This window comes from Daldinia loculata, assembly GCF_022478755.1.
Source record: "Daldinia loculata strain CBS 113971 unplaced genomic scaffold F4817scaffold_33, whole genome shotgun sequence".
NCBI classification, from domain to species: domain Eukaryota; kingdom Fungi; phylum Ascomycota; class Sordariomycetes; order Xylariales; family Hypoxylaceae; genus Daldinia; species Daldinia loculata.
The window spans coordinates 63,943-80,630 of NW_026054887.1; the positions used below are offsets into that span (position 1 = coordinate 63,943).

At 26.8% G+C, this 16,688-nt stretch overlaps 2 protein-coding genes across 2 annotated transcripts; both read right to left on the reverse strand.

Moving 5' to 3' along the window:
- Positions 1-1,179: 1,179 nt before the first annotated feature.
- F4817DRAFT_317064 (uncharacterized protein) lies at positions 1,180-2,297 on the reverse strand (the record flags this gene model as incomplete). The annotated part of the gene is made up of 2 exons (XM_049300761.1): positions 1,180-2,107; positions 2,161-2,297. 2 exons carry the CDS (start codon positions 2,295-2,297, stop codon positions 1,180-1,182), a joined length of 1,065 nt encoding a protein of 354 aa, XP_049157858.1.
- A 2,856-nt stretch (positions 2,298-5,153) lies between these two features.
- On the reverse strand, positions 5,154-6,449 carry F4817DRAFT_317065 (uncharacterized protein; the record flags this gene model as incomplete). The annotated part of the gene is made up of 1 exon (XM_049300762.1): positions 5,154-6,449. The coding sequence occupies one exon, from the start codon at positions 6,447-6,449 to the stop codon at positions 5,154-5,156; it is 1,296 nt and encodes a 431-aa protein (XP_049157859.1).
- Positions 6,450-16,688: the final 10,239 nt, after the last annotated feature.

Here is a 16,688-nt window from a genome sequence, read left to right on the forward strand (position 1 = left end):
AAAGGCATCCGGGGCAACTAGGAACGGCTGTTTCGCTAAGAGTCACGACTTTTGCACTTGCGGAAACTTGTGGCTCGGCGGATACGCACTACTGGAAGATCCCGCAAGCTACGAGGACTAACTACCTCCTAACTAACATGTACTCGCTATCGCTAGTAAGGGAGAGCCGTGGGATAGTTAAGCGCGAACTAGGTTTTCTTTTCTTTTTATTTCCTTTTTGGGCGAGACGTTAGTGTAGGTGGTGTAGAAGGGTATCTCAGCCCTAACGCCATTTCATCTAGACAGACTTATAACATGACTACCTACTTCTTGAGTAGCAGTAGGGCTAAGAGACTCATGCTACCGTAACAAAGCAGCGTCGCATAAATAAATCAAAGACATCAAGATCCCAAGATGCTATTATTAGTTGTATACCACTCGCAAATATACCCATAAACCTGCCAACATCACATCTGCAGCTGCGAGGACCTATCCATGACGTAGCCGGGCGTGTTTAACAGCCCAAATATAGCAAGGATAGTTGGTGAAGAAAACCAACAAAACCAGCTGACTGCACGAGAGGCGGCACACAAGAGCCAGGGGGTAGTGAAATAGAGAATTGATCATCGATATCGTCGGCCCACCTCTGGTACTTGTTGATCCCGATGTTGAGGGGGTAATACACTCTCACACGCGGACGTAAAGGATGACTGACTCTTAAGGCGAATTATTCTAATCGGTCTCACTCAATATTCAAGATGCAGCAAGAGACGAAATATACTAGTTAACTTCTTAAAATTAATGTGCCTTGGTGACAAGGCTCCATAAAACTATATACAAGAAGATGTCTTAAAAACTACCATGGACTACATGTAAATAATCAACCGGGCGATTAGCCCCGCCCAAAAAATTTCCCCGTGGTGCCCATCATGACAATAGATACCACTAAACATTAGATATGATCATGGCCCGTAAAACGAATCGTCTTTTCGTTGGAAAGATCGGTATGGATATGTACCGCCGCCACCGAGTTCCCCTCCGTGCCTTGTTCCGTAAATGAATGCTTCCCGCCCGCGACGGGGTATCCGCCGTGCTTATGCTCGTCCCTTTTATCTTGTATTCGTAACTTTTATTATTATTATTATTATAGAAAAAGTAGCTTGCTTTAAGCTGGTTGCCTGTGTTTCAAAGCGACCGAGCTTATAGCAGGACTGCGAGTCCGGCGAAAGCCAAGACGGCAGCGACAGGGGTAGCCTGGGGTGCGAGGGCACTGGACGGGACCTGGGGAACACCGGTGGAAGAAGATGCGGGAGCTGAGGGGACGTAGGTGGTGCTGACCGCGCTGGTAGCCGCGCTGGTAGCAGCGCTGCTGGAGGCGGGGACGGAGACTGTGGTAGGGTAAGGCACAGTCGTGGCGGACTTGGACTTGGTGACGATGGTGGTATCGCTATATGTAATCCAGACGGTCGGGCTGGCGGTGAGGGTCTCGCCCGCAGTGGCCTCGGAGGTAACGGTCACATCAATCTCCTTGGTCTTGGTGACAGGGAGGGTCTGCGTGACGGTGTACTCCTTAGTGGTGTAGAGCGTCTCCGTACCAGTCTCGGTAACGTAGATAGTGTTACCCTCGGAGACAGTGGTATGGACTGTTTCCGGGCAGGTGACAGTCTCGAAGACTTCAGTAGAAACGTGCTCAGTAACGGTGTAGGAAGTGTACGCAGTAGCGGTGGTAGGCACTGCGGTCTTGACGGTCGAGGTCGAGGTCCATGTAACAACGACTGTGGAACCCCCCAGAGTCTTGGTCTCAGTAACAGGGCATAGCGAAGTCAGAGTAGTGTAAGCAACGTCCTCCGTTGTCTTCGTGGCACCGGGTCCGGTCACTGTCTCAACGAAAGTAGTGTCGACATACGTGACTGCTACACTAGTCGTGGTATATGTTGTAACGTAGGTCTTTCCAGGAGCGGTGACTGTCTCTGTGACAGGGCACGTGGTCGTGTAAGTGACCTCGACGGCAGTGGTGGTGCCAACGGTGGTATCAGGAGCAGTCACGGTAGCCTCGCCTCCGCAGTTACCTCCCGCGCAGGAGGTGACAACTACGGTTGAGGTGGTGTAGGTAGTCTCCTCGTAGGTCCTAGTAGGCGGTGAGTGGGCTATACTGAATATTGATATCAAGAGGTGACTTACGATCCTCCGTAGGTGATTGTGTTGGTGATCGGGCAGACAGTAGTTGTCTCGTAGGTGGTGGCGGTGACAATGGACTCGTGGTCCTTGCCTGCCATGACCGAAGCGGCCAAGGCCAACGCAGCGTAAACAGCCTTCATTTTGGATGTGATGGTTGCCGATAAAGCGGATTAGATTTATAGCGAAAGTAAGCTGAAGCTACGCAAACACTACGACAACGTGAGGCGAGTGGGATGCGGCACGGCTCAACGAAGGTCTTAAGTAACCTTAACGAAGGAGTTACTCGATAGCGAAGCCTTTGAGAAAGCAGCAGGCTGGGGAGGTTGGTGGTGAGAAGGAAGATATAGAAAGACGGGATGTTAGCTCTTTATATCTTCGTCCTACCATACATACATGCACGAAAGCTACACAGCGTCGCTAGTGGATTATCATGACATCTTCCCACGACCTAAGTGCCCGGCCAATTTGCAGACAACAAAAGGCTTGCTCGAAAAGCCTGCCTTGTGTCCGGTTGCCCTGTGCCTTGTGCCTTGTGCAATGGAGAATAGGCGTGGGCCAAAACCTCCATCTCGGCGGATTGGATAGACGTGGTGCCTAAGGAGGAAATGTTGCTGAACACACTCACTAGTGTCACTAGAGACAACTCGACTTGGAAGGGAACGGTCGATCGTTAGCGACCGGCTCGCCGATCAAGTCGCCCGTTCCACTTTCTGATGATAAAGTCATTCAATACGTATGTAATCGGTCGACCGTGATAGACATTCGGCAACCGGAAGATTAAAAACCAGGCGACGACGGCGCAAGTCTAGCCTCCGGCTATGCAGGCCAAGACGATATCGCAGATGCAAGGGAAAGGCTGGTTACCCTGTTACCCTGCTAGGATGTTTACAGCTCAACCAGGTTTCAGGGATAACCCATGTCTGCTGGTAACGATGATGTAGTCGAGGCTGAGATCTTGGAAACGCACTGGCCCGACAACGCAACCAACCCCTCATGAGTAACATGTGGTGCGTGGAGGTGGATGTCACCGCTACAAGCTGCATGACCCAGCCGGTAGGATTGTGTGCCTGTGTATTCCATCTCGAACACATCTATCTTATTCCGATATGAGGCAGCTAGTCGTGAAGCATTATTGTTCTAGTAGCACATATCTATGCGGACTTATCAAGCGATAGCGCACACTAGAAAGCGGATTGTAGACGTCTTACACCTACAGAAGGCGGGGATGGCGGCTTAACAGGTACGCCTGCGGTGATGCCCGGAGCATTTCCATAATCCTAGTCTTTAAGATCGAGATTGCAGGCTCACTTTGGGTATAAGCGATGGGATGATATTTTATCGCCGTCATCATAGTGTTACCGAGGTTTCTAGTTGCACCAGCAACAGCTAGAGTCAGAAAGGTAAGCTCGTGTCTGCATGGGAAGATCTGCGTGCTGTATCTGTAGGCGTCCAGTAAGATGAAAAGAAGAATTGTGATTCCTGCGATTCCTGTAGCAAAACTTGCTTTTGGAACAGCCCGTCGACTTTTGTTTCTCCACAAATCCACATTGGACCTCAACCCGTCGAACTACAACTAGCCCGGCCGCCTTGCCGCCTTGCCGTTCCCCCCTTAGATCAAAGCCAGCTAATTAGTTGCATGCTGCATATTAAAAGCAGTATGGCCTATGGTCTTATGGCTTAGCGTTATGTCCCGGTGTATTGACTGAAAACACCATTGCCGGCTTGGCTCTACAGGAAATTCTTCATCCCGAATCGTGCGGTAAGTTACCGGTAGTTTAGTAGCCCTAGGTAGGTTTCCCATACGCTCTCTACCGTGGGACAGCAACGGTAACACTACGAGGCTGGGCAAGGAACCAATGCTAAACCGCAAGTCGCGAATGATTGTCTTACTCGGTGTAGTTGTATGAGCTGGCCTTCGTCGTGGTCTTCGTCGTGGTCGGAAAACATGAGTCGCACTGCTGAGATAGGTAATTGGCTTTTTCTCTGCAATAATCGTGTCACTTAACCCATTTCAGGGCGATTATGGGCGATATTCTGCAGTAGCACAGCATTGCATTTGACGTTCTCGCGCAATTGGTGTTCGCGTGGCTACTAAGACGTAGCAAGGTAACAATCTTTAGCAATCTTTTTTATAACACCGAATGATCATCCTGGCTAACCATTAGGCATTAGGACTCGAGTAGTCACCATGCCATTGCCATATTCTTGTGTTAGGGCGGGTCTGAACCCGATTCCTTCGCGTTTGACATTGGTAGATTGGAAGCCGGCAAGTTGATTAATTAGTGGATTCATATCCGTTCACAAACGTTGTAATTGTTTGGTTCTTCGAAATTGGAATCCTGGGGAAATTTGGTTCCTCTACCCTAATGAATGCATATAAGGTAGATATGTATCTAATATTTATGCATTTAATACGCTTAGGTAGTCAGTGATCTACGTATGCACATAGGAAGTTTCTTCGTTCTAGAGCCGTAACCAAAACTTCAATCTGTTTGCCTTGGAATATTCCGTATCGTTGTTGAATATAACTAATTTCACTTGGAAAAAATATAAGACAAGGAATTTCTAATCAAAGATCAGATAGAATTCAAAATTACGAGTTTAGAAATATATGTCTGTCAGTATATTTAGCCCCTGGTTTTATTAGAGCCTCCTCAGCCCGCAACAGCAACGGTGGTCTTCTATAAAAAGAAAGTATCAATATCCGCAGTCTCATATTTTCTGGCATTTTCGTAAAGCTAGTAGTACGTTTGTTTATCTAGTACTCTGAGAGTCTATATTCCTCCGAGAGTCCGAGTTACAGAGTCACTAGAGTCACTTCGGGCCATATGTCGAAGCTGAGAAGAATATATCAATATGATAGTTAATAGGTATTAATGTACAAGCTGCAGATACTAGTCACGCACGTACGGCCTACTATACATGAAATGAAAAAATGAAGTGAAAAAACATAGCTTGTTGTGGGAAATCACCATATCAATACAATACTCTTCGATCTACCGATTCCTCCGAGCCTCTTGCCTCAACTCGATCATAATTTTTGCAATGGTGTTCAGGGCAAACCTCGCATGACCGTACACTACGTCTGGGCCAAAGCGTTGCAGTACTTTATCTGTGTGCCATCTCTTATTTTCTGCGTTTAGGAGCTTGAAGCGTTTCTCGCCCGAACTCACCAATGACTGTGGTGGTGCTTTGGCGAAGAACATCTTCACGTTAGCTTCATTGACGTCAGATAGTCGCCCTGACTTCACTGGCCAGGGGATGCTTCTTGGAACCGTATCAATGCTGCTGTTCCATCCTTTGGAATAGCAATCCCATGCAGAGCGCCATTCTTCGACCTCCTTTTCTGCCTGCTCTCTGGCCTCCCGCTCTCTCTTCTCCTTGGAAAGACGTACTCGCTCGCGGAACGCCTTTTCGCGGGCTTCTTCCTCTTTTCTTCTTTGCTCTTCTTTTCTTCTATGTTCTTCTTTCCTTCTATGTTCTTCTTTCCTTCTATGTTCTTCTTTCCTTTTCTCTTCTTCCTTCCTCCTCTTCTCTTCTTCTCTCCTCCTCTCCTCTTCTTCTCTCCTTTTCTGTTCTTCTTCTTTCCTTCTCTGTTCTTCTTCTTTCCTTCTCTGTTCTTCTTCTTTCCTTCTCTGTTCTTCTTCTTTCCTTCTCTCTTCTTCTGTCCTTCTCTCTTCTTCTTTTCTTCTCTCTTCTTCTTTTCTTCTCTCTTCTTCTTTTCTTCTCTCCTCATCCTTTCTTCTCTGCTCCTCTTCAATTTGCCGGCGCATTGTATTGATATGATCGATCATTTCTTTCTCTCTTCTCATATACTCCCTCAGTGTTTGATATAGGATATCTTCAGGTTCTTTCTTCACATAAGGTTCGTCTTTAGGTGTATTTTTGGGGCGCCAAGTATCTGCATTCGACTCGGTGTCTGTAGTAGACGAGGATGTATCGCCATGCTCGCCAGCCCAATCGTTCAGGCTGGACCGCCATTGAAGGAGTATATTTGAAACTTCGTAGTTATGTTGCCAGCATAACAATATATCTGCTGCTTTGCGGAGTTCCGGTGATTTCGCAGCTTCAAAAGTGGGCTTACTAGCCAACCCATTGATAACATTTACTGCATAGTTGACTTTGTGGTAAGCAATATGTCTTCGGCATCTTCGACCTGTCTTGGTGGTACCAATACAGGTCATGGAGTAAGGAGGGTAGTTGGGAATCCCCAGTACAACCTCTGGATCCCATTTCTGGGAAATGGATGAGGGGTATGAGTCGTCAAAGAGAGAACCACCACGATAATACATGGCTGGAAAATATTGCCAATCAGAGAGCAATTGTGAATTTTTGATTTTGAGTATAAGGTAGTAGTCTATGAGTGAAGCTACTTTCTGGTTCATATTATGAGTTCATGAAAGAACCTCAAACCATATTCTTATACATATTCTTATACCTCCCAAGGTAGCCTACCTAGATGACCTAGATGGTTGGCTCCCTCTCGATTTTTACCACCCAGTCTCATATCGACTCATGCCTTTTCTGCTACCTGCATACTCCTACACTACCCGGGGTAGGTATTACAAAGTACATAAGAGTACATAAGATTTCAATCCCCGAATAGAGTAGCATTGCCTTGCATAGAATGCGATGAATCGCGGGCGCGGGGCATAACTCTTCTAGTGGTGCAACATGGCATAGCCCCATGGGTGGACTTGGTGCAGCTAGTATGGAACGTCGAAAGTATGTGCCCTCCCTTACGGTTAAAGCAGGTTACTCCTAACTAGAGAGTGACCACGTATAGCCTCATACCCTAGAATTTAGAAGGCCTTAGATAAGCCCGACAATGAGTTACAGCGAATAATATCGACAACTTGGACTTCATACATTAGATCATGCCGCAGTTATCGTCCTATATTTTTAGCGAGGCTGATTGTTGAACTCCGTAGTTCCTTTGAAAAAGAAAAAAGGTCTCAAGAACCATGGGGCCGTGGGAAGGGCCGCAGTATCAGAGACATGTTGGTTGTGTATAACCAATCATAGGACATTCCATTCGGCTGGCTGTTAATATGATTGGCTAGACGTAACACCACAGCGTTTAATGGTCCTTACCCCTTATGGTGGACGGTTAAGACATTTGTGCCAAAATCGAAAAAGTCGGTGGCACTATGTTTAATATGGTAATAGTAATGTTAAAGATATATATCAAATAGCTGATATGTACAATTAAGTAATGATTAAAGCAATATTGATATAATTATTAATGATTTAATTGTTTATTGTTAAGATTGTAAAAACGCGTGAAATGCGGGTAATTATAAGGAAATTAAAGATTTTAAATTATTTAATAAAATTAATTAATTTAATATATTTTTTTAAATGTAACCGTAAAATTAATTTAATTTAAATAACTTTATTTTTTAAATTATTAACAATTTGATTTTATTTTTTTTAATACTTTATATACTTTTAATTTTCGTTAACATACATTTTTTACTTTAAAGTTATTTTTTTATTTAATTTTTATAGTTTTTTTATTTATAATTATTCCGTAATATTTGTTAATTTTATTTGATTTTTAAATTTTTCGTATAATTTTTTAAATAATGTTTTTATAAATTTATTTATAATTATATTTTTTAATTTAACGTAATTTACTTTTATATAATTTTTTTTAATTTTTTATTATAATTAATGATTGTATATATTAACGTGTTTAAACTTTATTTTTAACTTTTTAATATCTTTATTAATTAATTTAATTATTTATTTATTATTACAATTAATTACGATTATAAATTAATTTAAATTAATTTTAAAATTTTAAATTAATTATATAATAAATATAATCTTTTTTACCGTTTATAATAACGTTAATAATTTGGTTTTTATTGTAAATATAATTATTATATTTTATTTATTCGTTTTTTAATTTATTATACTTTTAAATAATTTTATTACGTATGTTTAAAAGTTTTTTCGATTGTTGGTATTATTAGCAAATAAAACATTATTAATAACTTTAAAAAAATTATTATTATTTAATTATAATGCGTACGTTTATGTGTGTTTAAAGTAATATAATATATAATTAATTGTTTTATAATATTTTAAGTTAAAATTATTATTAAATTTCGACAATTTTAAAGTTGTAAAAGTAATGTTAAAACGTGTAATCACCGTTACGTATAAAATAAACTTTATTTTTTATTAATAATAACAGTTAAACTTTTTTAAAATTATTTTATTATATGGTAGTAATTTTTCTTTTATTATTAATATTATAAAGATTTATATTAAAAGTTTTATAAAGTTAATTATTTTATCGATATACGAGGATTAATTTAATTAAATTAATTGTTTTTTACAATTTTTTATTATTTTAATGTTTAAAAATTATTATAATTTATTACTTTTAATAAGTTAATACTGTTGTTTTAAACTTTACGTAAATTAATTTATCCGTAATTCTTTTAATTTAAAATATATAATTATTATATTGTTAACGTAAATAAATAATAATATTTTATTATTTATAAATATATACAGTTTTTAAAATATTAGTTTAAAACTTAAGTTTTTTAACGTTATTATAAACTTTTATTATTAAAATAAAGGTAATTTTTTTAAATTATATAATGTTTTAATTAACTTTAATATATTGTTTAATTGTTAATAACTTTAAAACATTTTTATAAATACGTTTTTTTTAAGTTTAACGTTAATAAAAACGTTTATTATATCGTATTATATTAATTTAAAGTTAAATCTTACAATTATTACCATTAAGATTTTAAAAAACCTTTTTATTAATGTTAAAACGTACGTTTTTTTAATGTTTAAAACTTATTAATTATTTTTAATTATTAGTTTTATTTTATATTTTTGTAAATATCCGTATTTATTAAATTTATATACATATATTTATATATAATTAAAGATTTATTGTTTATAATATTTTAAGTTAATTTTTAAGATTTTTTTTTATATTTTTATTTAACGGTAATTTTTTAAATGTATTTTTTTTGCTTTTTTAAATATTACTTTATATAGGTGATTTTTAAGGTTATTGTACTTTTTAAAAAATTTTAAAAGATTTTTCCGATATATTTTTTTAAATTTATTTACTTATTAATAATTAATTTTAAATTATTTTATTTAAGTAATTAAATTATATTAAAGTAATTTATAAAAGAATTAAATTTTTGCTATTTTATTAATTGTTTAACTTTTATATGTTTTAATTTAACCTTTTAATTTATTTACGTTAAACGCAGTTTATTAAGTTTTAACTTATGGGATTTTTGTATTAAATAAAGTATTAAAATTAATTAATATTTTAATTTATATTATTATTATAAATAAAGCTATTAATGGTAACATATTTAAAATTAATAAAAAGGTAAATTTTATAATTGTATAAAAGTAATTAATTTTTAATAATACGTTTATTACTTTAAGTTTTTTTAACGTATTATTTATTTGTATTTTTAAATTTAACGTTAATATATTTACATTTTTAATTTATTTAAATTTATTATTATTTATATTATTATTTATAATTAAATTAATTTTTAATTAAAAATTTTAAATAAATTATAATAAAATTTAATATTATTTAACATTTATATATATAAAATCATTATATAATTTTTTTTTAACTTTTTAAAATTTTTATTAAATAAATTATTTTTATTAAAAATAACGTTTTGAATTTTTATTATTTTATTAATATAAAGATTTTATATTTTATAAATATTTATTAAAACGTAATTTATAAAATAATTTATTTAAATTTTTAAATTTAATTGTTGTTTTTTATTAATTTTTTTTAAAATATTAATTATTAAAACATAAATTTTATAACCGTATATTTTTAAATAGGTTTATTAAAGTTTTTTTTTTTAAGTTATAATCCTGTTATTTATTGTTATAAAAGTGTAAAAATGGTTATATGGTATATGTTAATTGTGTTTATATTAAAGTATACGATTGTATAAATATACAATAATTTTATAAATTTTAAACCATAAAAAATAAAATAATTTTATATGCGTTTTTATTACGCGTGTTTTATCTTTTATTACATTTTTTAAACACTTGGCGGTACCGTTTTATATTTAAATATAACTTATTAAAGGTTTTATTTTTATATATTAATTTTCGAGAAAATTTTTAATTATTGGTTTAATTTAAATAATTTTTTAATTTAATTCCCATATATATAATATTATGTTATATTAAATTTTTAATAATTTTATAAAGTTTTTAAATATTATAATTATTATTTTAAACTTTTTATTATTTAAATAATAGTCGAAAATTATTTTAATTTAACAGTTTATAATTAATATTAAATTTGTAATATTGTTATTAAATACTTTTAAAAAATAAAAATTTAATATTAATTTTACATTAAAAAATTTATTAATACGTTATAATATACGTTTTATTTATTGTTTAATTTTTATTATTCCATATATTTTATATTTAACGGTAATAAATCTTTTAATACGCATTTTTTTATTAACGTTAATAAAATGTTTTAAGGTTTAAAAACTTAAATGGTTTAATTTATAATATTACTTTAAAACGTCGGTTATATTTGGTAATTTTATAAATCTTAAATTTAAATTGTTATAACGTATATAAAAAATAATTTTAAAAATTTTATAAAGTATATTTTTAAAGATAAATTAATCGTAATAATTAATAAATTTAATAATAATAACATTGTTTAAATGTTTTAAATAAATAAGTTTATATTAATTATTTTACTAATAATTTTATCTTTTTAATAGTTTTAATAATACGAGATTATAAATAAAGTTTTTATAATAAATAACGTTTTTTAATTGTATTTATATATGTTTTTTTTAATATATGGTATATATATTAACGTTATTGTAACTTATTATTTTAACTTTTTTTTTTCCAATAATTATACAATTGTTTAAAAGTATAGTTTTAAAATTAAAAAATTAAAAAATTTAATTAAATACGTATATAATAATTTTTAAATTTAATATTATTAAGTTTTTTAAAAAGTATTAATTTATATTAAATAAAATGTTTAATATTAATATAATAAAAAAAACGTTAATTTATAAATTTATTATTTAACGGTTTAATTAATTATTTTTTTTTTATTATTTTAACGTTAATTTTTTTTTTTTAATATTTTTATTTAAATAGTTAATTTAAGATTATATTTAAAAGTTATTTTTATTAATTTAATAATTGTTAAATTACCTTTAAAATGCTTAAGTTTTTTTAATTTAAAAATATAAAAATATTTTGTTATATTATGACTTTTTTAACAAACTTTATATTTTTTATTATAACGTAAATTTAAGCGTTATTTTATAAGTTTTCGGATATTAATCTTAATTTTTTTTTATTTATTTAAGCTGTTTTTTTTTTTTTTAAAATATTTAAATAAGTGTAAAGTTTTTTTTTAACGATTTAAATTAGTTTTTAAGTTTATAATTTCACTTTTATTAATGTTGTAAATAAGTTTAAATGTATTTTTATATGTTTTACTTTTATATTTAATGTTTTTAAAAGTTTATATATGTTTTTATAACGTTATTATTATTTTGTTATGTAATAAAATCTTGTTATAAATTTTATTTTAAAAGATTATATTTTGTATAATTATTTATTTTAATATTACCGGTTTAAATATTTATATTAACGCATAAAACCATTTTTAAAAGTTTTTAATAACGGCGAGTTTTTATTGTTTTATTTATAAAAAAGTTATTTTTTAATTAATTATTTAAGCTTTTTAATTTTTAAATGTTTTTATAAAAAAAGTTATTGTTTTTATATATATATCTCGAATTTTATATTTTAAAACGTAAATATTTAAGTAATTTTTAAAAGTATTATATGTATTATAAAGTAAATTATAAGCTTTTATTATAATTTTAACATATTTTTTTAATACGGTTTTTATAATAAATTATTTAAGTTTAATTATTTTATTTTTTTAATTATTAAATAAGTTTAATAATTTGATATAAAAGGTATAATTTTTAAAATATTGTTTATAACTTTTATTAATTATTTCGTTTATTAATTAAAATAGTTTAATAAAATTGTTAATAAAAGTTAATAATTTTATATTTTATATGGTTGTATTTAATAAATTTACTTTTATTAATATTTTTAATAATTATTAATTTAAAATTGTTAAAGGTTATAGTAATGTTATAAATAATATATAATAATTATAAATAATATATAAAGATTTAAATTATTTAAAATATAATTGTATATAATATAACTTTTATATAATTAATTAATTATATAATAATTATAATTAACGTTATAACTCTTTATAACCGTTATAATAATTATATCACAACCATAATTATTTACTTTATATAATACACCTTTTAAATAAAAATAATATATTATATTTTTAAATTTGCCGGCATTATTAAAAGTTACACATATAAATAACAATTTGTTTTAAAAACAAATTAAATAATAACCATTACAATATATAATAAAAAAAATAAATTTAATAAATAAGTTTATACATATTATTTAAGATTTACGTTAATATTTTAACAATATACTAAACCACCTTTTTTATTATAACTACCATTTATATTACCATAATAATAACTTTAAAATAATTTAATAAAAAAGGTTTATATAAATAAAAAGTCTCTCCAATTTATTTTTTCAACCTTTTTCCCTAAACCTTTTTTTAATATAACACAATTTTTTAAATTTAACTTTTTATCTTAATTATAATCTTATTCTTTCGCAATTTCGTTTATTAACATATTTATTTATTATATTTCGCTATAATAAAACTTAACAAATCTAAATTTTTAATATTATTAACGCTTATTATATATATTTTATTAACCTTCGTTTAAAACCGGGCCCTTTTATTTTTTATACCTTTATCGTCTTTTGTTTAATCTTTAATCTAATCCTTAAAACTTTTATTTTTTAAATAATTAATATAATAATTACCTACAATAACTTTAACTTTAATACCTCGTTAATATTAAATTTTACTTAACGCAATAAAAAACGTTATATTAAAAATAATTTTTGTAAAACTTATATTAAAAAATACTATACCGTTTTATTTACTTTAACCGTTTTAATTAACTTATTAAATAAATTATATTTTTTAATTTTTATATAATATATATAAAATATAATTATTATATAATAATTATAACATTATTTTTATATTTAACAATTATTTATATTATTAATTATTTTTTATTAACCTTTTATTAAAACATTAATTTTTTACTTTAGCTAATAACTTCGCTAAATTTATAACTCTTACCTTTTAATAATATATTAATTTAATATACATTATTTTAAAAAATATATATTACTTTTGCTATTTTCGCAATTTCCTTTTTGTTTATAAACCAAATTTTAACTATTATAACCATATAAATAATTTAAATAAATATTATATTTATATTTATAATAATTATAATTATAAATTTATATAAATTATCCCGTTTTATTTTTATTTATAATATTAATTAATTTTTTAATTTTTATTTAATTATTATTTAAACAATTATATTTATTTAAACTTATAAATAAAGTTATATTTAAATAAAAATATATTAAACATATTTTTTTAATATAAACTAATATTATAGATAAATTTAAATAAAAAAATTAAAGAAAAGGGTTAAATAAACTTTAATAATAAATAACTTTTACCTAATATTTTAAAAAATAATAAAAAATCTAATAATTTAAGAATATTTATATACTAATAAGAAAATTATTATAATAAGTGAAAAGGTAGTAATATAAAATGTATAAAATAAGAAAAATTTTTATAATAAATTAAATAAAATTTTTAATATTAATAATTATAAGGATAATAATATAGTAAAAAAAAGTATTAATAATAAAATTATAAAAAATAATAAAAGTTAAATAAATTTTAATTTAAATAATTTTATTAAAAAAAATAATAATAATATAAATATAAATATAAAATTTAAAAAAAAGCCAGAAATATTTAATAAAAATATAAATAAAATAACCAATCCAATAACTAACCTTATAAGTAATAATAATAATTTTAAGATTTAATATAATAATAACTTTGGCAATATTAAGGAAAAGTTATATAATAACGTTTATAAATATAACTTTTTATTTTAATTTTACGTTTTATTTAATTATTTCCATTTTATTATATAACTGCGGTTAAAACTTACTTATCTCTTATTTAATAAATTAATTTAAATAATTAAATAATTTATTATTAATAATACTAATTATCCTTAATTTAATAATTTTATAACAAAATTTAATTAATACTTAAATAACCGTTTTAATAAATATTAATATAATCTTCTTATTATTTTTATAACTATTAATTTATAATATTAATACAAAATTAAAGGTATAATAAAAAATTATTATAATACCTTTAACATCCTTATATTATTAACTAATAATAATATTATATTACAAATTTAAAAATATTTTAAAATATTTAAATTATTATTTTATAAAATTCTTTATTAAACTATTAATTAACATCTAATTAATAAGTAAATAAACTATATTAAATATGCCTTTAATATATTTTTAACATAGCCATATATTTTAAATATTAACATATTATAACTTTATATTAATTTATTCCTTTTTTCCAACTATTAACCATATTATTTACTAATTATCGTTAAAAATTCTTTATTACTTGCTTATATTTAACTTAATATTTTTAAATAAACATTAAAATATAATAATCTTTTTTATAATTTTTTTTATAACTATTAATTTAATTTTTATAATAAAAGTTAATACAATTATTTGCTATATTACCTTTCATATTATTAATCTACTAAATAATAAAATAATATAACTATAAAAAAAACATTTTATTACGCTATTATTAATAAACAATATATTTTTAACTATAAATAATACTTTAAAACTTAAATTTCCATTTCCATATTTAATATAAAATCTTCGCTTAATATATAAATATTTAATAATTTGGTTAATTACTTTTAAATACTAAAGTTTTAAATTAATAAAATAATGAAAAAACTATAACATTACATAAACCACCTTTAAATAAATTATTATAATTATATATAATATTAAACCGATTTTTTTTTAATATTTTTTAATAATCTTTTTATTAATTATTTTATTATATTTAAATAACTTTATTATAATTATTAAAATTACTAAACTATATAATAAATTAATTAAATTATATTTTTAAACCATTTTTTTAATATATACCTTGTAATTAAAAATAATCATTTTTTATTTACAATTACATATTACCTTAATACTTAAATACCAACTTATTAATTTTTATTCTTTTACCTTTTAAACACTTTTCATAAAATTAACCACTTTTTTAACTACTTTCTAATATATTTTATAATATATTATTAATATATTATTAATATAAACCAATATATATATTAATTTATTTAAAAAATAAAATAAATATAATTCTTTAATAAAAATTACCATTTTAATATTTATTAAAATTTTTAATACTTTATTATACCATAAAAAAAAAACGTTTTTTAATCCATATAATATTCGTTTTAATTACACATACTTATTTAATTATTTATATCCATTTAATAATTATATATATATAAATTTACCATTTTTATATAATACATAAATAAAAGCATTTTTTATATTATATTAAATAACCTTTAAATCAAATTTTACTATAATAACCATTATAATCTTAAACGTTTTAACTATTAAAATAATTATATATATATTACCAAAAATATTTATTTTTTATAAATCTTCTTTTACCATTATTTTAAATTTATATATTATTAAAAAATTATTAGCGTTAAATTTATAATTAAACATTTATTTAATTAATAATAATATTAACTCCACTTTATTTATATCAATAACTTTCCAAACATTTTTAACAATTATAACTTATATTTTACTATTAACATTTTCCTTAAATTATTCGTTTAAAAAATAATATTTTAAATCTTTTTACTTTTTAAATAATAATTTAATTAACGTTAACTTATAAATAAAACCTTAATTATTTACATTTTATAATTTAAATACATTTTTTAATTATAATATAATTATAATAATAACGTATATTATTTTATATTTACAGTTTTTTTTATAAATAACTTTTTATTAATTAAACAAAAATATATTTAAGAAATTTTTAAACAATTTATCCTTAAATATAATTATTTTATTTTAATTATATTTTATAATAACTAAAGCAATAATTAATAAAGTTATACCCCTTATATTATTATTTTTAAAAAAACTTTTGCTTTTTATTTATTAATTATATTTTATAAACTTTAACCATTTTTTTTTATTATATTTCCAGTAAAATTTTTTAACTAATATATTTACCTTTTAATAAATTAATAAATTTAAAATTACCTTTATAAATAATTAATTTATAATAAATCCCAATTATTTACTTATATTTCCTTTTAAAAAATTTTCATTAACACTTTATAATATGTTCTTTATACCATCAAATTATTACCCTAATT